At 37.3% G+C, this 25,522-nt stretch overlaps 2 protein-coding genes across 2 annotated transcripts; both read left to right on the top strand.

Moving 5' to 3' along the window:
• The first annotated feature begins 2,289 nt into the window (after window positions 1-2,289).
• LOC127671282 (olfactory receptor 9K2) lies at window positions 2,290-3,264 on the top strand. Its single transcript, XM_052166010.1, has one exon. It carries the CDS (start codon window positions 2,323-2,325, stop codon window positions 3,262-3,264), a length of 942 nt encoding a protein of 313 aa, XP_052021970.1. The 5' UTR covers window positions 2,290-2,322.
• Window positions 3,265-20,908: 17,644 nt separating this feature from the next.
• Window positions 20,909-21,853, top strand: LOC127671113 (olfactory receptor 12-like). The gene has a single exon (XM_052165795.1). The coding sequence runs from the start codon at window positions 20,909-20,911 to the stop codon at window positions 21,851-21,853; it is 945 nt and encodes a 314-aa protein (XP_052021755.1).
• Window positions 21,854-25,522: the final 3,669 nt, after the last annotated feature.

A 25,522-nucleotide genomic window follows, 5' to 3' on the forward strand; every position in this document is an offset into this window, starting at 1 on the left:
TTCCTTTACCCTGATATACTCACAATATAGGAGTAAGAATCATAGAGGGTCAGAAGGAGGTTACTGTTATGTGAAGAAAATATGAAGATAATATTAGAAAATATGTTTTGGTCCAAGGAGGAGAATTAGGAAATTCATGTTAAGGATAAGTAAGTTTACCTTAACACTCCAGAACATGGAAAAGTGAGCCAGGTAATGACCAGGAAGCACTTATCAAAGTACAAGTGCAGTATAAGTCTCAAGAATGACCAATAACATGGATTCTACAGCTGCATTTCTTCATGCCAAATTATGATTCTGACCCCAGTAGGTAAAATGTCAAGACTTAATATGTTTTGTAGCTCATTTGTAAACATGAAATATATTATCTCCTCCTTTTATTGTTTTATAGATTAAATGAATTTGACAGAATCATTTGGGAAAATGTCTGACATAATAAAATATTATATTAACATTTGTAATAATTGTTATTACTCATACTCAAAAATACAAATTTCAAAGTGGATAGAAAAAGGAGTAGATTGATTTATAAATAGAAGAATAAAAGAAAGTCTAAGTGAACTCTTTAAGAAATGTGCTATTGTTGGTTGTGAAATTATATGTAGAGAAATAAAACAAGGCAACTTAAGCCTTATTTTTCCTATTTTTATTTCCAACATATTACGTAAATATGCGGTAGGCCCCCTTATTATCTTGGAATTACAAAATCTAGGAAAAAATTAAAATAATATTTGCTGAGCCTTGGGACACAGATAAGAAATCAGTACTGATCAAAAGGGAGAGGTAAGATAAGTTCAAGGCTTTCTAGGCTCTACAGAAGATTCAAGAGAAGTCTTGGCAATTTCCCAAGATCTCATTATAAAATGCACATGAAATGAGAAAGTCCTGGGCTTGCTGGCAGAGTGCATTTGGGGCATTCATGAGATGATACGTTCAATTTCCAATACTATCAGTAAATGTACTAGTGTTTCATCTGGTGAACAAATCCTATGATATGTGTTAGCCATTTCTATAATTGGTTATATATTTCTAACCATTATCTATCTTTAGGACCCCCAAATAGATAATGGATAGTGCAAGCTATTTTTAAAAAAATCAATCATTTTGAAATTATCTATTGAAACTCTAAGCTAAAACTCCAAGCTTTCCTAAATTTTAATACTAAAACCTATAGTATCTTTAAAATAACACTTAAACTTCTTCCTGTATGACATTTTTAAGCATATGGGCAATACATGTATATATATATATATATATATATATATATATATATATATATATATGTATGTATGTATTATGTATATATATGTATTATGTATATATATAAGGAAGAATATATATATATAACCATATATATGGTACATATACATACTTATATATGCATATGTACCATATATAGTATGTTTTATATATATATTCTTTATCTGGCATCATTATCTTACCAACTGTCTTAGTCATCCTTGTTTCCTACATGTATATTGGGTCTACTCTTCTAAAGATACCCTCCATGGAGGGAAGGAAGAAAGCCTTCTCCACTTGCAGAACAAGCATTTATTGGGTGAAGGTGCATCAGTCTCGACTGCTGCCTTTCTCATGGCTGCTGCAAGCTGCTCAGCTCCTCCTGCTTTCTCTTGGCACAGATGTGCATGCTCTTGGCACAGATGTGCATGCTCTTGGCACAGATGTGCATGCTCTTGGCACAGATGTGCATGCTCTTGGCACAGATGTGCATGCTCACCCTCTTCTTGATGAACTTGAGTGCACACTTGTCCTTGGCCACTTTGAGCAACTCCATGGTGCACAGCTCATAAGGTGCGAAGCTGCACATCTCCCAGACCATGTTCTGCACATACTTGGTGTGCTTAGTGAGGCGCCCCCAGGGTTGGCTATACCTCATTCTTCATCACTTTGTGGCCCATGTTGAGGCCCACAGCCATGGGGTAGTGGGGCCATGGCTGCTGCTCTCCCATGGTGGCCAGGACTTCCTGTGTACTTCCCCATATTTGATCATCAATATCATGAAGTGAAATTGAAGTCCGTATGTAGATAGAAAAATAATGTATAGAAAGGTGATTAATAAAACACAAAGGGCATCAAACCTATGGAGGAAAAGTCTAATTTTGCCACTTTGGGAATTAAAATTAAAAGTAGTATTTGAATACTGTATCACTTGTTTGAATTCAGTTTGTCATAGCATGAGGCCAAAATTAAAAAATGATAATAGAAGAGCACTGCAAACCCCTGTCCTGTAGCAGCTATTTAATATGAGATCAAACTAAGAGTTTGTTTATTTTGCTTTGTGCCTCTCATCAGGTCTCTTCCATGGGGGACAGAGAAACAAACAATCACTCAGATATGACTGACTTCATTCTTGTAGGCTTCAGGGTCAGCCCTGAGCTTCATATCCTCCTCTTCCTGCTTTTTCTGCTTGTGTATGCCATGATCCTTCTAGGAAACCTTGGGATGATGGCCATCATTATGACCGATCCCAGGCTGAACACGCCAATGTATTTCTTCCTAGGCAACCTCTCCTTCATCGACCTCTTCTACTCATCTGTTATTGCACCAAAGGCTATGTGCAACTTTTGGTCTGAGAGCAAGTCCATCTCGTTTGCAGGCTGTGTGGCCCAGATCTTTCTCTTTGCACTCTTCATTGTGACTGAAGGATTTCTCCTGGCAGCCATGGCTTATGACCGTTTCATTGCCATCTGCAACCCACTCTTGTATTCTGTTCACATGTCCACACGACTCTGCACTCAGTTGGTGGCAGGCTCTTATTTTTGTGGTTGTATCAGCTCTGTTCTCCAGACCAGCATGACATTTACTTTATCGTTCTGTGCTTCTCGGGCCATTGACCACTTTTACTGTGATAGTCGCCCCCTTCAGAGACTCTCATGTTCTGACCTTTTCATACACAAAATAGTATCTTTTTCTTTATCTGGCATCATTATCTTACCGACTGTCTTAGTCATCCTTGTTTCCTACATGTATATTGTGTCCACTGTTCTAAAGATACGCTCCACAGAAGGAAGGAGGAAAGCCTTCTCCACTTGCAGCTCTCACCTGGGTGTTGTGAGTGTGCTGTATGGTGCTGTTTTCTTCATGTATCTCACCCCCAACCGATTTCCTGAACTGAGTAAGCTGGCTTCTTTGTGCTATTCCCTAGTCACACCTATGCTGAACCCTCTGATTTACTCTCTGAGAAACAAAGATGTTAAAGAAGCTCTAAGCAAACTTCTAGAGAAGAAAAAATCCATTAGTTGATTTTTCCATGATCCATTCTACAGTAGTGTTTTGAGTATTGATTTCATAAGTTTTGTGGCCAATGATAAAATTTTCTCCTAACTATTTTAACAATGTTGTTAGAAGCCTGTTGTATACAGTGCATCGTCATGAATTATGACATCTTTGTCCCTCCTGTAATCTTTAAGTTCATGGACATGTCAATGTCCTGGGGAGGTTTTTTATATATCATCTTTTCTTTTCATATCTAATTATATTCTATTTCATAAAGCATTGTGTGCTTCATAATGCTTAAAGTATTTCAATCTTAATCATATTTATTAAACTGTTTTTATATAAATTTGATCTCTGATTGCTTTTTCCTCCTAGTCACAATCTTGATAATCCACAAAGTAACAAATTTAATTTTTTTAAAAAGTATATTGACTTTCTGTTTTTCACTGTTATTAGTATATTGAGTGCTCATCAAACTTTAGTTTGATAAGTATTTACATGAAGTCTTCACTACAGGCACTAATTTGAAATTTTCTCTGAGAATGCCAGGCATTGTGGAGTTCTTTGAGCCACACAAAATATAAATCTGAATAAAAGAATCTAGTTAGAAGATGAATCACTGGCAAGTATTGAGTATTCATTATCTCAATTTGATCCTTTATAGTAATGTTTTGTGTTAATTATTAATGGGGGTGTTTAATAAATGTATAGAACTAGATGAATCACGGAAATAGTATATTTTATAAAATGTGCTCACCTATCTCTATATGCATATTGATTTATTTAGTAAATTCTATCCAAAACATTTACACATGTTTTGGTATTGTGATAGGCATAGGAATGAATTACTTCATTTTTTGGAGTATTCACAGTGTAGTATATGAGCAGGCAGTCAAATGTCAAAGGCTTTGTGCCAAAGACGCTCTTTAAGGTCACCCTTTGAGGTGACTGAGAGCTGATGGTTGGTAAGCAGAGATGATTTTCTTGATTAAAAAATGGATTTAATGCTCAACTTCATTAGTCATTAGGGAAATGCAAATCAAAACAACCCTAAGATTTCACCTCACACCCATCAGAATGGCTAAGGTCAAAAACTCAGGAGACAGCAGGTGTTGGCGAGGATGTGGAGAAAGAGGAACACTCCTCCACTGCTGGTGGGGTTGCAAATTGGTACAACCACTCGGGAAATCAGTCTGGTGGTTCCTCACCAGGACTGGGCACGTCACTTCTGGAGGATCCTGCTATACCACTCCTGGGCATATACCCAGAGGATTCCCCAGCATGTAATAAGGATACCTGCTCCACTATGTTCATAGCAGCCCTATTTATAATAGCCAGAAGCTGGAAAGAACCCAGGTATCCCTCAACAGAAGAATGGATGCAAAAAATGTGGTATATATACACACAATGGAGTACTATTCAGCCATTAGAAACAATGAATTCATGAAATTCTTAGACAAATGGATGGAGCTGGAGAACATCATACTAAGTGAGGTAACCCAGTCTCAAAAGATCAATCATGGTATGCACTCACTAATAAGTGGATATTAGCCTAGAAATTAGAATACCCAAAACATAATCCACACATCAAATGAGGTACAAGAAGAAAGGAGGAATGGCCCCTGGTTCTGGAAAGACTCAGTGTAGCAGTATAGGGCAAAACCAGAGCAGGGAAGTGGGAAGGGGTAGATGGGAGAACAGGGGGAGGGAAGGAGGCTTATGTGACTTTCGGGGAGTGGGGGGCAAGAAAAGGGGAAATAATTTAAAATGTAAATTAAAAATATATCGAATAAAAAAAGAACAATGTTACCATAAGATAATAAAAAATGGATTTAAAAGGTATAAGGTTGAAATAGGGAAAATGAAGTTGTTAATGCTGCTGCTGTGGGTCTAAAGTTTCCTTATGTTGTTGAGAAAAAGACACATTTCAAAAACCACAATTAGCAAGTAAAAACAAAGGACTAATGAGCCAAAACTATGCAAAATAAGATGTGTTCCTAATTTTGAACTAGAATCAATGTTTGTAGTGATTGTATATGCAGAAAAACCAATGAGTAGAGCTAAGTTGAGGATGTACCCACCCAATTCATCAAACCCCTGGCTTGATTTTTAACAGCAATAATAAAAAGTATATTAAGGAGCTTTTAGTAAAGTAACGCAATAGAACACTTCAATTTTATAATTAGCATGTTTAAGAAAATCTACAACCAGCATTGTCCTAAATGATAAGAAACTTGAAGTGTTCCTGGTGTAATTACTAACAATGCTACAACGTCATATTTTATCACATTCCTTTAACCTGTACTAGAAAGAAATTGTACATAATATAATGAGAACTAGAAATAAATGTTTTGGAACTTAATTGTATCACTTAAAATTTTTATGTTGAAGCCTGTGTTGGTGTGAATGAGAATGACCACATAGGCTCATACATGTGAATGCTTAGTCACCAGGGAGTGGACAGAGCTTAGTGAGAGATTAGGAGGCATAGCCTTATGGGAGTAGATGGGGCCTCATTGCAGGAACTGTGCCACTGGGAATGGGCTGTGAAGTTTTAAAAGCCCACATCAGTCTCAGTATCTATCATGTTCTCTGATTGCTGTCTATGGATCAGGATGCAGCTCTTAGCTACCGATCCATTGTCAGCCCTGTCTGTTCTCCACCTTGGACTCACATTCCAAAACTGTAAGCAAGGCAATTAAATCTTTCATAAGAGTTTCCTTGGTCGTGGTGTCTTTTCACAGCAACCAAACAATGACTAAGACAAAGCCCAAATTTCCAGAGCTTCAGAATGAAACTATAGTTGATATAGTGTCCTCAAAGATGAAATGAAGTTAAATTTGAACTGCAAGTGGGTCACATATTTGTAGGAAGAAGTTAGAAGAAAAAAGAGAATCTTCAGACTTTCAGGTGATAGAACTTAACATATGCAGAGACACCAAGAGAATTGCCATTTAAAGATTAAGAAAAAAATTTCAGATGACCTCACTCTGATAGTGGCTTCATCTTAGACATCAGCTTCCATAGCTATACGAAAGTATTTTTGTGGTAACTATACCCAGTTAGTTGTATTTTGTTATGATGGAATGAAAAGAAAAACTCTTCAGATTAGGTGATTCATAAGAAAAAACAACTACACTTGTTTGCCTACAAAAAGATGTTAAATGGAGAAAATCCAAAACTCTCAGCAGTAGCAGCAGCAGCAGCAACAAAAACTTTCTGCAAGTAATGATTGGTTATAGTAAGTTTTCTGGAACAAGGTTAAAAGACAAAATTCCATTTATTTTCTACATACTATCAAAATTGCAATTTGAAATTTAAAACATGCTGTGGAGGTGAAAACATCAAGATGATAGAATAGAAATTTACATTCCTAGTTATTTGTGTAAACACAAATTTAACAATAATGCATGAAGAAAAAAATAGACTTGTGAGAATTCCAGAATACAGTTAAAATTTCACGATCCCCCTAGGAATCCATGAAGTCAAGAGTACTTTCCTCAAAATGGATAATTTTTTTCCTCTGTGGAATATATATTCAAATACAAACTAAGTACCCAGATAATACCTTTACCTAGTTTGCAGCAATATTGAAGTGGATGCTGACTTTTCAATTGTTTTTTTTTTTCCTTGAATCACCTGAAGGTCGAATGAAATAAAGACAGCCTGGATGTTAAGAAACTGCTGAGAGTACAAGTAACAACAGTAGGGCGACTTTCTTAATCCACCATAGCTAGGGCAGATGGGAAAAAGGAAAGGAATGCAGTTTGAGTTTTATATGTCTGGAAGTGAGGGGGTGGGGAATACAGAATTGCAGAATCCTGGTTATTTGGAAGACTTTCAGAAGGAATGCTGTCATCTTGTCTTTTCTCAGGAGCAGTGTTTATGCTTTGTCTGAATGTTTCTGAAATCAGTGAAAAGCTGTGAAAGTTGGTGTTAATTGAATTAAAGTCTTACATTATTTCAGACAGTGTGCAACAGTGGGTTGTCACATGCTTCTAACATAAGACAGAGAAATAGTGTGACACACCTCATGGTGATATTATATACAAAGGCATATTCTCCTAAAAATATTGCACATAATTTTATGAACTGGTTGGACTGATTAGGAAGTGTGTTTTTTCATAAAAGTCAGTAGATATATGCTAGGGGATGAAAAGAGTTTCCAACTCAAGATTATGAAACACAGAGAAACAAGCCACAAAATTATGGGGAAAATGAAACTAAAATGAAACAAACTAGCAGAAGTAGAACTAAAAAATGAAACCAAATGCAAAATTTAGAAATAAAAATTACAGTAACTGAAATTAAAAAATCAGTAGAGGAATTAAATAGCAGACTTTAAGTGAAATTAAGATTTTTAAGTAAAATTGAAAGATTTTTGAAAAATTATTCAAACAAAATTTAAAACAAAGTAATTAAAAGTAAAAAAATGCATTCCAAATTTATATAGTATTAAAACAGCATGTATTTTTGAAGTTTAAGAACACAAGATGGTATGCACTCACTAATAAGTGGAAGTTAGCCCAAAAGCTCAAAATAAACAAGTTACAATTCACCCAGCACAGGAAGCTCAAAAAGAAGGAGAACGTAAGTAAGGGTGCTTTGGTTCCTCTAAGAAAGGGAACAAAATACTCACAGGAGCAATAAGGGAGACAATGTGTGGAGCAGGGGCTGAAGTAAAGGCCACCCAGAGATTGCCCTATCTGGGGATTCATCCTATAAACAGTCAACAAACCCTGACACTACTAAGGATGATAAGAAGTGTATACCAAAAGGAGCATGACATGGTTGTCTCCAGATGGGCCCTGCCAGAGCCTTACAAATACAGAGGCAGATGCTAGCAACCAACTATTGGACTGGGCATGGGGTCCCCAATGGAGGAGCTGGAGGACAGTCTAGAGGAGCTAAAGGAGCTTATAGCCCCAAGGGAAGAACAATGATTTCGACCACCCAGATGCCCCAAGACTCCCAGGGACTGAACCATCAACTAAGGGGCACACATGGTTCCAGCCAAAAATGTGGCAGAAAAAGGCCTTGTGGCAGAAAAGGCATCAGTGGGAGGAATGGTCCTCGATTAGGTAAAGGCTCAACAGAGGCCCCAACAAAGGGGAACTGAGGGGGGAGGGGGGATTGTGTCGGGTGGAGGGGCATATCCGTGGAGGCAGGGGGAGGGAGGAGGAGTTGGGGGGATTGGGGGATGGGGGAAATTGGGAAAGGTTTTACCATGGCAATGTAAATGAAGATGATATTTAATTAAAAAAATAAAATGGTTTAATACGGTGGGGGGGGGGAGGGAAGAACACAAGAAAGTAGAAAGAAGCTTATTTTAATGAATAATGCTTGAAAATATAACAACTTGGGAGAGGAACCTAGACATTTAAATTCAAAGATCTGAGTGCATTTTTTGAATTTAAAACAGGTTTTTTCTTTCCTTTTATTGGATATTTTATTTACATCTCAAATGTTATTCCCATTCCTGGTTTCCCCTCCTCAAACCCCCATCCCCTTCCCCTTCCCCCTGCTTCTATGAGGGTCCTCACCCAACCACCCACCCATTCCTACTTCACCACCTTGGGATTCCCCTACATTTGGGGTATCAAGCCTTCACAGGACCAAAGGCCTCCCCTCCCATTGATGCCTGACAAGGCCATCCTCTGCTACATATGTGGCTCAAGCCATGGGTCCCTCCATGTGTACTCTTTGGTTGGTGGTTTAGTCCCTGGGAGCTCTGGAGGGTCTGGTTGGTTGATATTGTTGTTCTTTCTATGAGGTTGCAAACCCCTTCAGCTCCTTCAGTCCTTTCTCTAACTCCTCCATTGCTGGGGGAGGGGGGACCCCAGGCTCAGTGCAATGACTGGTTGTGTGCATTTGCCTCTGTGTTTGTCAGGCTCTGGCAAAGCCTCTCAGGAGACAGCTATATCAGGCTTCTGTCAGCAAGCACTTGGCATCTGCAATAATGTCTGGATTTGGTGACTGTGTACAGGATGGATCCCCAGGTGGGGCAGTCTCTGGGTGGCCTTTCTCTCAGTCTCTGCTCCACACTTTGTCTCTGTATTTCTTCCCATGAGTATTTTGTTCCCCTTCTAAAAAGGACTGAAGCATCCACACTTTGGTCTTCCTTCTTGACCTACATATAGTCTGTGAATTGTATCTTGGGTATTCCAAGCTTTTGAGCTGATATCCACTTATCAATGAGTGCATACCATGTGTGTTCTTTTGTGATTGGGTTACCTCACTCAGCATGATATTTTCTCGTTCTATCCATTTGCATAAGAATTTCATGAAGTCATTGTTTTTAATAGCTCCATTGTATAAATGTACCACATTTTCTGTATCCATTCCTCTGTTGAAGGACACCTGGGTTCTTTCCAGCTTCTGGCTATTATAAATAAGGCTGCTATGAACACAGTGGAGCATGCATCCTTGTTATGTGTTGGAAAATCTTTTGGGTAGCCAGGAGTGGTATAGCTGGGTCCTCAGGTGATACCATGTTCAGTTTTCTGAGGAACCACCAGACTGATTTCCAGAGTGGTTGTACCAGTTTACAATCCTACCAGCAATGAAGGAGTGTTCTTCTTTCTCCACATCCTGGCCATAATCTGCTGTCACTTGAGTTTTTTATGTTAGCCATTTTAACTAGTGTGAGGTGGAATCTCAGGGTTGTTTTGATTTGCATTTTCCCTGATGACTAAGGGTGTTAAGCATTTCTTTAGGTGTTTCCCAGTGATTCAATATTCCTCAGTTGAGAATTCTTTCTTCAGCTCTGTACCCCATTTTTTAATAGGGTTATTTGATTCTCTGGAATTTAACTTCTTGAGTTCTTTGTATATATTGGGTATGAGCCCTCTATCTGATGTAGGATTGATAAAAATATTTTTCCAATCTGTTGGTTGCCGTTTTGTACTATTGACAGTGTCCATTGCCTTAAGAAGCTTTGCAGTTTTATGAGGTCCCATTTGTCAATTGTTGATCTTAGAGCATAAGCCGTTGGTGTTCTGTTCAGGAAATTTTCTCCTGTGCCCATGTGTCCTCTTCCCCACATTCTTTTCTATTAGTTTCAGTGTATTTGGTTGTATGTGGAGGTCCTTGATCCACTTGGACTTGAGCTTTGTACAAGGAGATAAGAATGAATCACTTTGCATTCTTCTACCTGCTGGCCGACAGTTGAACCAGCGCCATTTGCTGAAAATGCTGCCTTTTTCCCACTAGATAATTTTAGCTCCTTTGTCAAAGATAAAGTGACCATAGGTGTGTGGGTTCATTGCTTGGTCTTCAATTTTACCTTTGATCTACCTGTCTGTACCAATATCATACAGGTTTTTGTTTTGTTTTACTTTTTTTTTTTTTTAATCACTATTGGTCTGTAATACAGCTGGAGGTCAGGGATGGTGGTTCCAGAAGTTCTTTTATTGTTTAGAATAGTTTTCACTTTCCTGTTTTTTTTTATTCCAAATGAATTTGCAAATTGCTCTTTTTATCTCTATGAAGAATTGAGTTGGAATTTTCACAGGGACTGCATTGAATTTGTATATTGCTTTAGGCAAGATGGACATTTTGACTATATTGATCCAGCCTATTCATTAGCATGGGAGATCTTTTCATCTTCTGAAATCTTTGATTTCTTTCTTCAGAGACTTGAAGTTCTTGACTTACAGATCTTTCTCTTGCGTGGTTAGAGTCACGCCAATGTATTTTATAGTATTTGTGACTATTGTGACTAATTTCTTTTTTACCCCGTTTATCCTTTGACTAGAGGAAGGCTACTGATTTGTTTGAATTAATTTTATATCCAGCCACTTTGCTGAATATTTTTTTAAATCTGGTTTATGAGTTCTCTAGTGGAATTTATGGAGTTACTTAACTATACTACCATATTATCTGCAAATAGTGATATTTTGACTTCTTCCTTTCCAATTTGTATCCCTTCAACCTCCTTTTGTTGTCTAATTGCTCTGGCTAGTACTTCGAGTACTATATTGAATAGATAGGGAGAGAGTGGGCAGCCTTGTCTAGTTTCTGATTTTACTGGGATTGTTTCAAGTTTCTCTCCATTTAGTTTGATATTGGCTACTGGTTTGCTGTATATTGTTTTTATTATGTTTAGGTATGGACCTTGAATTCCTGATCGTTTTAAGACTTTTACCATGAAGGAGTGTTGAATTTTGTTCAATGTTTTTTTAGCATCTAATGACATGATGTAAGAAATCCATTCATCATCACATAAAATTGTCAAAATCAAAGAAATCAGCTCTGAGAACAGAAAAGAAAGGCAACTTGTTTTCAATAAAATAATTCTCAAAAGATTAATAGTGACACACAATTTATGGTCTGCCTACTCCTCAGAGCCAATAAGTAAAGTCCCTCGAAGACTCAGCCCCTCAGCTTCACTTTCTTGTCACTTATCCACCACAGAAATGTTAGGCACTGAAAGCCCCAGACCAGTAGCCTCAGACTTCTTGGTCTGTTCAGCTTTTGATGTTTACACCTAAGGGGACTGTCTAAGTTTGAGCCACTGCCAATGCTACCTCATTTCCCTTAGGTGTTGGAGCTAACAGGTAAGCACTCCCTTGACCATCAGCCCTAAATACACATTTTTATTCTTTCAACTAACTCCAAGTGCACAAACCTCAAAAATCCAGAAACAACATAAAAGTCTAAGACAGCATACCTCCTGCAAAAAAAATTGGTTATGCCGATTAAAACAACTCAAAAGGATTTCTAGACAAAAAAAAAAATAATAAAAGATTATACTTATGTCTAAACCACCTGAAGACAAAAACAGGTCCTCTCAGCCTATCTCCACTTCCTGGGATTCAACAACACACATAACATGGATCCAGGATACCCCTAATTCTGCCTCTGCTCTCTATAGAGCCAGATCCTGAAGCCTACTTAAGATACTTTGAGAGTTAGCTTTCTTCTCTTACCTTCTGTCTTATCAACTTCCCCTACTTATGCCAATCTGAAACTGTTTAGTGTCTTAATCCAAAATTCCGAGTAGAACTTTAGTCAGTTAGAACTCCCAGGTTTGAATCCTAAAACCCACAGTGGCTCCAAGACTGACAAACAAGAATCCTTCTTCTACCACTTGTTAAACTGGAGCAATAGCAGTCAAAGAAATGAAAACCTACTCAACAAAGTCAGATCAGGCATTCACACCAAGAAACATCACAAACATTATTACTCCAGATGTCTGCTTCTTAGTGCAATAAACATGAACATGAACAACTAAAATAGTGTACCTCTTCCTGAAACCAACACCTTTATCATTAGAAACCTGGAAAAAAGCAGTTTTGATTAAGCACAAGACAAAGACTACAGAAGGACCACAAATAGCAATTTAATATGGTCAAGGACATTAAAGAGGAAATAATAAATAAATTCCTGAGTAAAAACATTCACACATAAAAATCAAATCATAAATTGAAATAGAAGTTGACAACAGAGAATGTTTACATGCATATCCATTAGGAATAATTATCTGGCTAAACATTTACCACCTGTTACAGTTCCACAGGTTCATTGAAAGTTAAAAAACATAACTGAGTTATTGGTGAAGATTTGTGTAGATAAAGTCAGTCAATATTTTATCTTCTATCCTAGCACCTATAATAAATCATTAGTTCCCTATTTATGACCTTTGGTTAATAGTTTTACAATATCTTGGAATATGCTGAGTAGTAGAAAGTTTGGTTGCTATCAATTAACTGATGACACATGGGAGACTTCTAGGGTTCTCATTGCAGTTTTGACTATCAGAAGAGACCTAATAGCAGTCCCACTATAAAAGAGCTTAATTCATACTGATATAATTTTAGGAATTCTTGTAGGATCATCATTAAGAATTAGGAAGTCATCTATATGTCTATATAACATCACTACAAGACAGTACATCTTCATAGATCTGCAGAGATCTGCTCAAATGGGTGGGCTAATACTTAGTGATTGTCATATATGTTTAATAATAACAGAAAAAGCATATTAATAGAAAAATATTTCCTAAAATGATTTATTCTTAGGCCTTGCCTATTGGAGTTTTGTTGTAAATATAATCTAAAGTGAAGTCACTTCAGGAAGATCACCTGCTAGTTATTATCTTGTCCTATGATGGTTCCAGGCAATCATACTATATACGAACCCAGTACAGCTAAGTACAAGGAGGGCTCTTGGGGGTGCATGGATCTCCCTGGGAAGGATAAATAGAGTAGAATGCTTTTGGACTTAGAGCAGGTGGGGATGAGAACAGGAGGGATCAGGTGGGGGTATGAAGAGATGGAGGGAGAAACTAAGAGAGATGACTGGAATCGGGGAGCATTTGTAGAACTATGTGGAAACCTAGTTTAGTGGAAACTTCCTTGAACCTTGAAGGTGATCCCAGCAAGGACTCCTAGTGATGGAGGATGTGGAGCCTGAACCATCCATCTTCTGAAACCAGGCAAGACTTCCAGTGGTGGGATGGGATACCAACCTAACCACAGAACCTTCAACCTACAACCTGTTCTTCTTTCAAAATGTATGAGGCAATAGAGGCTCAGAACTTATTGGAGTGACCAACTGATGACTGATCTAACCTGAGGTCCATGTGACTAGAGGGAGCCTATACCCAACACTGCCTGGATGGTTCAGATATCTAGGAACCTCACAGAAAAAGGAGAAGGAAAGATAATAGGTCAAGGATGACAGGAGAACACAGCCCACAGCGTCAACTATGAAGGATTCATGGGAGCTCACAGAACTGAAGTGAGAATCATGGAGCCTGCATGGGTTAATGTTAGGCCTCTGCAAATACTTTGTGGTTTTTTAGCATGGATGTTTTATGGGATTCCTAACAGTAGGAGTGGGGTGTCTCTGAGTCTTTGCTCTTACACTTGTCCTCCTACTGTTTTACCTCATCCATTATTGATATGAGGGTTTATGCCTAGTCTTACTGGATCTTTTTATGTTGTGTTTGGCAATTGATATCCATGAGAAGCCTGTTCTTTTCTGATGGAAACAGAATGATTGGATCTTAGAGAGAGGAAAGGTAGAATGAGCTGGGAGGAGTGTAGGGAGAGTAGGATAAAGTTGGAATATATTTCATGACAGAAGAATAAATAAAAAGATAGAAGAAAAAAGAAAAACCTAAAATAAAATAAAATTCAAAATTAAATCTCAGGAAGTCAATCAAAAAAAAAACTCAGAAGAAAATCTTATCAACTGATTGAATAAAATATAAAAGAGAATTGCAGATCTCAAAAACAAAGGCAAAAGAAATGGATCATACAGTCAAAAATTTAAATCTAAAAGCAACCTGACACAAAATATCCAGGAGATCTAGGACACCAAAAATTTCAAAACTATGAACAATAGGTATAAAGAAAAGAGAAGAAATTCAGGTAAAAAGCACTGAAAATATTTTAAACATAATCATAGAGGAAAAATTCCCCAATCTAAAGAATGTAATGAAGATCAAGGTGAGAGAAGCATACAGATTAAAAAAACAGAACAAAAATCTCGATTCTTCATAACACATAATAATCAAGTGCATTAAAATACAAAAAAAAAAAGGATATTAAAAATACCAAGGGGGCGGGGTAACCAAGTCACACATAAGGACAGGGCAATTTGAATAACACCTGACTTTCAAGTGAAGGCTAAACGCCAGAAATGTCTGAATGAATATTGTACAAGATCTAAATGATCACAGACAACCACCCCAGATTACTGTTCCCAGAAAAACTATCAATTATACTCTATAGAAAAAAAAATTTAAGCCAGGCAGTGGTGGCGCATGCCTTTAATCCCAGAACTTGGGAGGCAGAGGCAGGTGAATTTCTGAGTTTAAGGCCAGCCTGGTCTACAGAGTGAGTTCCAGGACAGCCAGGGCTATACAGAGAAATCCTGTCTCTAAAAAAAAAAAACCACAGAAAATTTCATGATCAAAATAAATGTAAGCAATTTATGTCTATCAATATATATGATATATTTATGTCTATCAATATGTCTATAGAAGACACTGGAAAGAAAACATAATTTTAACAAGATTAGCTATACAGAAGAGGACACAGGAAATAAATAATCCCAGAACAATTAACCAAAAGAGATCCAAAAACCCAAATCTAAAATACAAACAAAACACCACATCGAAGAAGACGATAACGAAAAACCAGAATGAGATATAAACATAGATTTCAATAAAGATACTGTTGTGTAAAAACACAAAAGGTGCAACAGTTCTGGAGATGCAAATGCAATAAAAATAAAAATTCAGTGGGAAGCTGGGATGATGGTTTAGAAGTCAGCTTTCAGCACCTGTGCCACGCCTCTCACACCCGCCTTTAAATCTAGCTTTGTTGGTATATGAAGCCTCTGGCCTCAGCCTCAGCAGAAACTTAAGAGTCTCTCTCTCTCTCTCTCTCTCTCTCTCTCACACACACACACACACTTTAAAAAAATAATTAAATATAAATAATGCCTTGATAGCAATCCTCACTAATATAGTGGATCACATAGAATAGAGTATGAAGGCTAGAAGACAAAGCAGAAGAATTTTACTACTAATGACATTCAATAATATATTTACAAACATCTATGAAGGGAACTTTGGGACACCACAAACACACCTAACCTTAGGATCTGGGGCATAGAGAGATGAGAATACTGTATCAAAGGAGTAGAAAATATTTTCACTAAAGTTAATTTTCTACACCCATAGGAGGAGATCCCCTGGCAGCTAAGAGGTCAAAAAAAAATCCAAATTGACAGAATGAGAAAAGAAACACTCTATGACATATTACAATTAAAACATTAAAAATGAAGATTAAAGTATATTAAAAATTGCAAGATAAAAAGGTGAAGTCACTTATAGGCAGGCTCATTGAATAACATGTGCGTAACCAACAGAACAGTGTAAAGCCAGAGTGCCTGGAAAGATGAACTCCAAGTTCTGAAAGGTCGCAACTGACAACCCAAACCATTATGTCTAATAAAATTATATTAAAAATAAAGAAGGAATAAAACCTTTCAAATAAAAGCATATTAAGGGAATTAATGACTGATTAATGAACTTTACTTAGATATGAAAAGAAGGACTTTAGTGAACAGAAGGATAAATATAACCAAATGGTCACTGGAACAAAAAACAGTGCCAGAAGTACTAATCAAAAGAGATCAGGGAAAACATTGCAAATTCAACACAATTTCAGGAATTAACACACATTTTCTAATAATAATTCTGAATAATAACAGTCTCAATAGCACAGTGAAAATATACAGACTAGACTCCCTGGAGCCTCCTCCATCCCAGGTCTCTGCCACATTTGAGAGATGCCCCATTTGCCCCCTGCTAATTTCCATTCACTATCCTGGCCCTCTCTCCTTGTTTCTCCCTACACCTGAGTTCCTCCAGCCCCCAGGTTCCCCTCCTCATCTCTCTCTCATCCAGTTCCTTCTCTCCTTTCAACTGCAATGACAATTTTATTTCCCTTTCTGAGTAAGATTCAATAATCTTCCCTTGCACCCTCATTGTTATTTAGCTTTTGGGTTTGTAGATTGTAGCGTGGGTATCCTGTACTTTATGAATAATGTACTACTTATAAGTGAGTACATACCATGGTTGTTCTTTGGGTATGGGTTACCTCACTCCAGATCAATTTTTCTAGTTCCATCCATTTGTTTGCAAATTTTATCATGTCCTTGGCTTTTATAGCCAAATAGTGTTCCGTTGTGCAAATAAACCCATATTTACCTGTTCATCAGCTGAGGTGCATCTGGATTGTTTGCAGTATTTGTCTATTAATAATAAAGTGTCTATGAACATAATTTAGTAACTCTCCTTGTGGAACATCTTTTGGTATATGCCCAGGAGTGGTATAAAAAACTGGGCTATTCCCAACTTTTTTGAGAAACGGACAAATTGATTTCCAGAATGGTTATACAAGTTTGCATTCCCACCAGCAAGGGAGGGGTGTTCCCTTTGTTCCATGTGTTTGCCAGCATGTGCTAGTACTTGAGGTTTTTGATCTTAGTCATTCTGATGGGTATAAGTTGGAATATCAGAGTCATTTTGATTGCATTTCCCTGATGATTAAGGATGATGAACATTTTTAAGTGCTTCTCAGTTGCTAGATATTCATCTGTTGAGAATCCTCTGTTTAGCTCTGTACCCCAGTTTTCAATTGGGTTATTTGCGTTGTTGTTTTCTGACTTCTTGAGTTCTTTATATCTCATGTTGCGCCAGCCCTATTTATAATTGCCAGATGCTGGAAAGAACCCAGGTATCCCTCAACAGAAGAGTGGATGCAAAAAATGTGGTATATCTACACAATGGAGTACTATTCAGCCATTAGAAACAATGAATTCATGAAATTCTTAGGCAAATGGATGGAGCTAGAGAATATCATACTAAGTGAGGTAACCCAGACTCAAAAGGTGAATCATGGTATGCACTCACTAATAAGTGGATATTAACCTAGAAAACTGGAATACCCAAAACATAATCCACACATCAAATGAGGTACAAGAAGAAAGGAGGAGTGGCCCCTGGTTCTGGAAAGACTCAGTGAAACAGTATTCAGCAAAACCAGAACGGGGAAGTGGGAAGGGGTGGGTGGGAGGACAGGGGAAGAGAAGGGGGCTTGCGGGACTTTCGGGGAGTGGGGGGGCTAGAAAAGGGGAAATCATTTGAAATGTAAATAAATTATATCGAATAATAATAAAAAAAAAAAGAAAGTTTTCAATTGTATGAGGTTACATATATTAATTGTTGATGTTAGTACCTGAATTATGGGTGTTCTGTTCAGGAAATTGTCTCCAGTTTTATGTTGAAGTCTTTGATCAACTTGGACTTGAGTTTTATGCAGGGTGATAAATATGGATCTATTTGCACGAGACTTTTTGCAGGCAGGATTCCCAGAAGAGGGACCAAAAAACTTTGACGCAAAATTTGTCCCATATACAAGAAGCACAGGCAGAAAAATGGACCAAACACTAAGGGAATGGCCAACCAAAGACTGGCGCAACATGAGATCCATTCCATGAGCAAGAACCAGTCTATGACACTGTTAATGATACTTTGTTATGCTTGCAGACAGGAGCCTAGCATAACTGTCCACTAGAGGTTCTAGCAGCTGACTGAAGCAGATGCAGAGATCCACAGAAATACATTAGATGGAGCTCTGGAAGTCTTGTGGGAAAAGTTGGGGGAAGAATTGAGGAACCCAGAAAAGATATGGACTCCACAAGAAGACCAACAGAAGAAACTAACCTGGGACCTTTGAGGGCTCCCAGAGACTGAACCACCAATCAAAAATCATACAAGGGCTGGATCTAGGTTCCCTGCACTTATGTTGCAGATGTGCAGCTTGGTCTTTATTCAGGTCCCTCAACAATTGGAGTGACTCTGTTCCCTGTCTGTGCATCCTTTTCCTCTAAATGGGTTGTCTTATCTGGCCTCAGTGAGAGAGGAAGTACCTAGTCCTGCAGTGTCTTGATGTAACAGGGTGGGTTGGTATGAGGGTGCAGCTACCCCTTCTCAGAGGAGAAGGGGATGGTGATGGGAGATGGGTGGATAGGCTGTGTAAAGGAGGATGAGAAGAAGGGGCCTGCAATTGGGATGTAAAGTGGATAAATGAATGAATTTAAAAATTAAGATAAATAAATACATAGACAACATTTTTTCATTATGTACTTGTTACTGTGGTTTTTGCACATATGTATACAAATGAGCATGCATTTGTATGTTCATCAGTTTATTTAGATTGGCTGGCCAATGAACTTCAGGGGTTCAACTGTCTTCATTTCTCAATGCTCCCAGAGTTACAGTCATATCCATTAAGTTCAGCTGTTTATGGAAGACAATTTATCAACAGAGTCATTTTCTCAGCCCCTTTTCTCTCTTATATTATTTCTTTCATATTATTGTCACAGTCCTGTCCTCTAACTAACATTCTGGCTTTTGAGCTTAAATGGTTAACACTAAATTTTATTAACACTTCTCCCTATGCCTGAAGTCAAGATGGTGACCCAATGTATACTTTAGGTAGTGCATTTTGTTAACTGTTTAGCTAGTTTAAAAAATACATTGCTTCTATTGATTAACAAATATTTTTATATTATTGTCTCTTGACTAATGTCAGCACATTGTATTAACAGTAAAGATAAGAAATGAGTCTTTGGCTGGGAAGAAGCTCAGTGTGTAAATTGCCTGTTTTACAAACATGAACACCTGAGTTTAGATCTGCTAAACCTAGCTGTGTGTGATGCTACACATCTGGGACTTCTGTTCTGGAGGACATAAATGCAAGCATATCCAAATTCAATGGATATAGCTACAATGGTGATAGTCACATTCTGTTATAGATCATTTCAAACTACCTTAAGGTTAGCTTAGTTGAGGAATATGCTGTAAGTTAGTATATCCACAAATATATACCCACATATACATGCAGACACACATGCATACAACACACAAACATATAAGAAATGCGTCTATAAATGTAAAGTCTATAATCTATTAAAATATTATTGAACTTCTATGTGATAATAAAGACTATGAAAAAGGAACCATGTGTATGTTTTGTCACATTGTGTCTGTTTTATTAGCTTCTATTGTGTAGAAAGTCAGTTGTCATGTCTTCCAGAGAGCTTTTTAAATTTTCCAAAGGTTTGATAAGTGTACCAATTAATAATCTTTTTCCATTCTTAAATTCCAATTTTTAAAAATCCTAATTTCTATTTTGTTTATTTTTCTTTCCTTTTCTGAATCATGACACCAAGTATCTTATTGATGCAAGAAATTTCTGATCTCCATGGAATATTTATAGAGGTGATGCTTGCCCAACTCCTTGGTTTCCGGTCCCATAGGGATGTTTCTTTCTGGATTCATTCCAGGCCTTCTTGCCACTTTAATCAGTGAAACAGAACAAGAAGATTCAAGTCCATCAAACATGCATTAAGATATCTTCTAAAATATTTCTAGTGTTTGCTAATGCAAGAAAATCTAAGTTAGGGACTGGACACTGAGCAATTACAATCAATGCTGTGGAAATACTTCAGGCTAATGAAAGGTTTGTTTGTATTCTTCTTTTGATGTACTCATAAGAATACTTGAATTTTTTTATATTATCTTATAGGTAGAGAAAATAATGATATGAGGGTATTGTCTAAAGTAGAAAGATTCCCTCTCATGTATAAAGTTGGATATGGGTGTCTATCTCTCTCTCTATATATAATGACATTCTACGTTTTCTTTAGTAGATAAGATCATTTCAAATCAAATAACATTCTCATATCTGCTCAGAAAATATTATAATTTTCTAAATAATGCACAGTCTGGAAAGATTATGTGTCCAATATATATAAATCATTGATATTCACAAATTTTAGTGACAGTAAACAGGCCATAAAATCAAGGGGAAAATCCAAAATGAAACGTCTCATGATTTCAGACATCTTTCTGGAATTTCAGTTTTCTCATATAGAACACAGAGCCTCAATCTGCCTTTATTACACATATAGTGATAAAACTCTCACTGGATTAAGCTCTTCAATGGGAAGACTTTAACAATAGCAACAGATTGTTTATGTTCATGAAATATATTTATGAAATTGTTTATGTTTATACTAAAATTAGATCTGACCCCTCACTTATTTTATTTCTTCATTTTGTAGTTTTATCTCCATATTAGTTATGAAGGGTGAATTGAAGAGGAATTACTCAGAGTTAACAGAATTCATCCTGTTGGGATTCAGAACTTCTCCAAAGTTTCAGGTCTTCTTATTCTTAGTGTTTTTGATGATCTACATGGTCACCGTGGTAGGAAATGTCAGCATGATAACTGTTATTAAGATGGACTCCAGACTTCAAACACCTATGTATTTTTTTCTTAGAAACTTGTCCTATTTAGATCTCTGCTATTCTACAGTCATTGCTCCCAAAACCTTAGCCAACTTTTTGACAAGTGAAAAGAAAATTTCCTATAATGGCTGTGCTGCCCAATTCTTCTTCTTTGCTTTGTTTGTTACAACTGAATGTTTTCTTCTTGCTGTCATGGCATTCGATCGATTCTCAGCCATTTGCTCTCCTCTCCTTTACCATGTGCACATGTCCCAAAAAGTCTGTGTTCAGTTAGTAACTGGCTCCTATGTCTGCGGCTGCATCAACTCCATGATACAAACAGGATTCACCTTCAGCTTGCGTTTCTGTGGAGAAAACAGGGTGGATCACTTTTTCTGTGATGTCCCAGCTCTGATCAAGATCTCGTGTGTTGACACTTTTGTGAATGAGATTGTGCTGTTTATTCTTTCTGCTCTCATTGTCATCTCCACCATAACTATCATTCTGATTTCCTATGCCTACATCCTTTCCACTGTCCTGAAGATCCCCTCCACCCACGGGAGGAGTAAGACTTTCTCTACCTGTGGCTCTCATATAGCAGTGGTGAGTTTATTCTATGGAACTGTGTTCTTCATGTATGCCCAGCCTGGGTCCATCTCCTCTCCAGAGAAAAGCAAGATTGTAGCTGTGTTCTACACACTTATAACATCCTTGTTGAACCCCCTAATATATAGTCTAAGAAATAGAGATGTGAAGGATGCTGCAAAAAAAATATTAGGTGGGAATTGTTCTCAGTGATATTTATGAAACCTTTATTTAGTAGGCATTTTTCCTATTGTATATGGCAACAAATATAATTTCATAAGTTTTATATAGTAATAATTCTAGTACAGATGCATAGAATATTATTTTGTTTATTCTAAAAGCAAATCAAATTCTCACCTTATAGTATAATTGCATTTGTCTATGTAGCAAATATGAAAATTGACCCATATAGTTGTTAAAAATTATGACGTATATGTCTATTACATTTTATTACAAGTTCAAAGGCACTGTGATATTGGCTAAATGAAAACATGACCATAGCGTGCATTTGGTATGAAGGCTTACTGTGGAGCAAGCATCTACATTTATATTTAGGAACTATCATCCTTGGAGTTAACAAGAGTGTGTGTGAAGCATTTTTTCACAGAAATACATGTATTCTTTCAAACTGTATGTCATCATTTCTCCTTATAATACAAAGTATTATGCTAATAAGATGCTATATACATATTTTCTGTTAATGTAAACATGTCTTCTTGCAGGAAAGTGAGATGCTCATAGGGCTCTGAAAGCTAAATGAAATTTAAATGATCAGAAAGTTCATGAAACTTAATAGGTTTTGGAAGTTCAGAATTCCAACGATATAAAATATTATAAAACTGTTGTGTAGATAAAACTCTGTTTATTGAAACTGTTCACACACAGAGCAAAAAGCTGCATAGATGCAGCTTTCATAAATTGCTACGTAAAAGTAGGGTCGGTTTTATGGTAATTTAGCTTTCTCTGAAGCATCTGTCATCCTGTAAATATCATCAAATATTTATTGGTTTAACAAGCTAGACTTTGGTGAAAACACTGGGATAAGTCGACATTTATTCATGTCTTCACAGGAAAAGTCACACAACACAATTGGTACCCAAAGTGAGACCAAACAATAAATCCATGAATAAGTTTGGATAAGAAGTTGTTTGGCTCTTGAGATAGGAGACAAAGGTTCACCTCTCTGAGGGTAAAGTGTTTGTTGGGCAGTCTGCATATGTCTACAGTTCTCCATATGTTATGAAATGGTGTGCCTACTCACTGTAATGGCAATTGGATATGCTTTGTAATGGGTGATATGTAATACAAGAGTAGATTGTGGTTTCACCCCATACGACTTTTCTCTATGAAGAACATGATGGAGTTCCTCACTGATGATTGGGGACCACTTCATAAATACAGTAATAGCATCAAATGGGTATGAATGTTGGAGCACATTGCAGATACTTAAAATATATAAGAGAAGAAAATGTAATCAGCCTCTGGCTATTGTTTAATGGCCTCTACTATAGACATCATGACAGAAAGTTGAGGCAGAGTTTGCTGTCTTGAAAAAACTTAGCTATATAAGAGATAAATTACAGTAGGAAAAACACTTGATGCTTAAGCATTAGCCTGAAATTTAGCAGGGAAAGTGGTAAAAAAAAAAGGTATGAAAAAGGAGTCATTTATTGTGGTTATTGTAATCCAAGACTGTACACATTATAAATGTGATAAACAGTTCATCCTGGGATCCAAGGGCTTAGAACTCATGGTAAGTACTGAACAGTGAGGGGGAAAAAGCTTACGTGTCAGAGCATGCCATTCAGGTTTAACTTTTAACACAGAGAAAGGGAAAGTCCTTGATGTGTCATGCATAAGGGAGCCATAATGATGACAGGAAACTATGATAATGAGGTATCTGAGTTGCTTTAATTACGGAAGAGATAAGCAGAAAATGAAAGGACCTTTAAAGCATATATTCTGAGGCTGGGACACAGGGTTGGACAGGACTCTGACTACTATGTAAGTGCGGAAACAGTAATCTCTCTGGCCTTCCTTCTTTGAGACAGTTTCCATTACCTGAATCAGTTTAAAGGGAACTTGTTCCTGATCCAAGGATCTTTGGTTGACTTCATGAGTATAAGAAGCTGGAGGACAATAGAAGAAAAACTCTTATACTCTGGTAACTTGATATGCAAGATATAGCATTTGATGCTCAGTTGACAGAGGGGTTTTAACAAAACAGTTGATGTAGAAGGGACCTTAGGACTGATATTGAGTCTTAGTAGTTTTGCTGAACTCCATAATTGGGCACAATCATTGTGAAGTAGAAGATCTGAATTAATTAGGCTCTCAAATTGGTTTCATAAAGAAGATGGTAGAGAAAAAGCAATGGGCAAAATTGATAACAATGCTTATGTGGGTCACTTACAGGCAAATATGGAAAGATTCTTAGCAAGATATCCTAAGGAAAATACTGGCAGAGAGCCAAGTGCTATGCCATTCAGTTTCTGGATAAAGCCCAGCAACTGTTCACAGAAGACTCTCAGGACAAAATGGCACAGCTTACAAAGATTAAACAGTTATTTCCTCAAAAAGTATATTGTGTGCATATATCCCAAGCAAATATATATATATAAAACAATTGGTGGTAGAGAATGTTCACATAACATGAAGCACTTTCAGCAGGTATGTGTGGCTAAAGGAGAAATAAGATTGTAGCCCTGCTTCTTTTTAAGCTTTAGAGGAGTGAAAGTTAGCTTGCTGTGAACACTGGTGATACTTAGCTGTGTAGTGGTGTGACAGCAATAGCCAAACCCCAGGATGAGGACATTCATGGAAAATAAATGTGGATTAGGGAGTGCTAGAGGTGGAGGTATATTCCATATATGCTGATTTTCTCCAACAATCCTTTTTTGAGTGATGTTTCATTCAAGTTATGAGATCTTTCATGCTGTATAGATCTTTCATGCTGTATAGAACCATACTACTGTTTTTATCTCATTATATTATTACTTACTGACTACCAAAACAATAGGAATTTACTTGTAATGAAAGATGATTTCTTTTTAAGGATCCTGTTTATTCCCTGTAAAATTTCTTTCATGATATGTTATCCTTTGAGTTTCATATAGATTTGGAAGCTTCTGGGAGGACAAAAAATAGTTGAGGGTTTTAACAAAGGAACCATACATGTTTGGGTGAAAGCACTCTGGGGAGCCATAATTTTGGTGGAAATCATAGTGCTGGAATAAGCTACCTCCCATTAATTGTTGGTTATGAAGGTGTTCAAAACCATAAGGTTTTTGTTACTGCTGTTGATTCCATGACAGAACTATAGAGTAAGTCATATGGTTGAGGGCACTGCAAGCTTTGTTTGTAGGCCACAGAGAGATCAAACTGTGATAGAGGAGGCTGGTAGCTGCTAGCTGACTTTCTTAGTTCTGAAATACACTTTGTTCATTGTTGGGGTGTAACTGCCTGCAGTTACATTGAACGGGTTACCTGGTTACCTGGAAGGAAAGCTGGGGATAGAATGGAAGTGGTGGAAGAAACATGAAGCCAAGAGAAATTTCCTGATCAAGGCTCAAAGTTTAATGGGGGGTCTCCAAATATATATAGGTGGGGAAAACCCCTTCCCCCAAAGGCTGGAGGCACCAATCACTCTTGCAGAACCAGTTTGCTTGCTCTGCAGGTGGCTAGTGTCAGGTGACTAGTGCCTCTCAGGAAACTGCAGGTCCTTGGAAAACAAAGGGCTTCACCTTGGTCTGAGTGCTCCACCCTAGTTGGAGCAGGATTATGGCTAACACAGGAATTCCTGCTCAAAGGCTGGGAGAGGAAGTTCATCTTGGTCATTGTCAAGTTCCTGCCAGGAAGGCATAGCACCCCAATATGGCTCTT

The sequence above is a fragment of the Apodemus sylvaticus genome, chromosome 20 (genome assembly GCF_947179515.1).
Source record: "Apodemus sylvaticus chromosome 20, mApoSyl1.1, whole genome shotgun sequence".
In the NCBI taxonomy this organism is placed as follows: Eukaryota; Metazoa; Chordata; class Mammalia; order Rodentia; family Muridae; genus Apodemus; species Apodemus sylvaticus.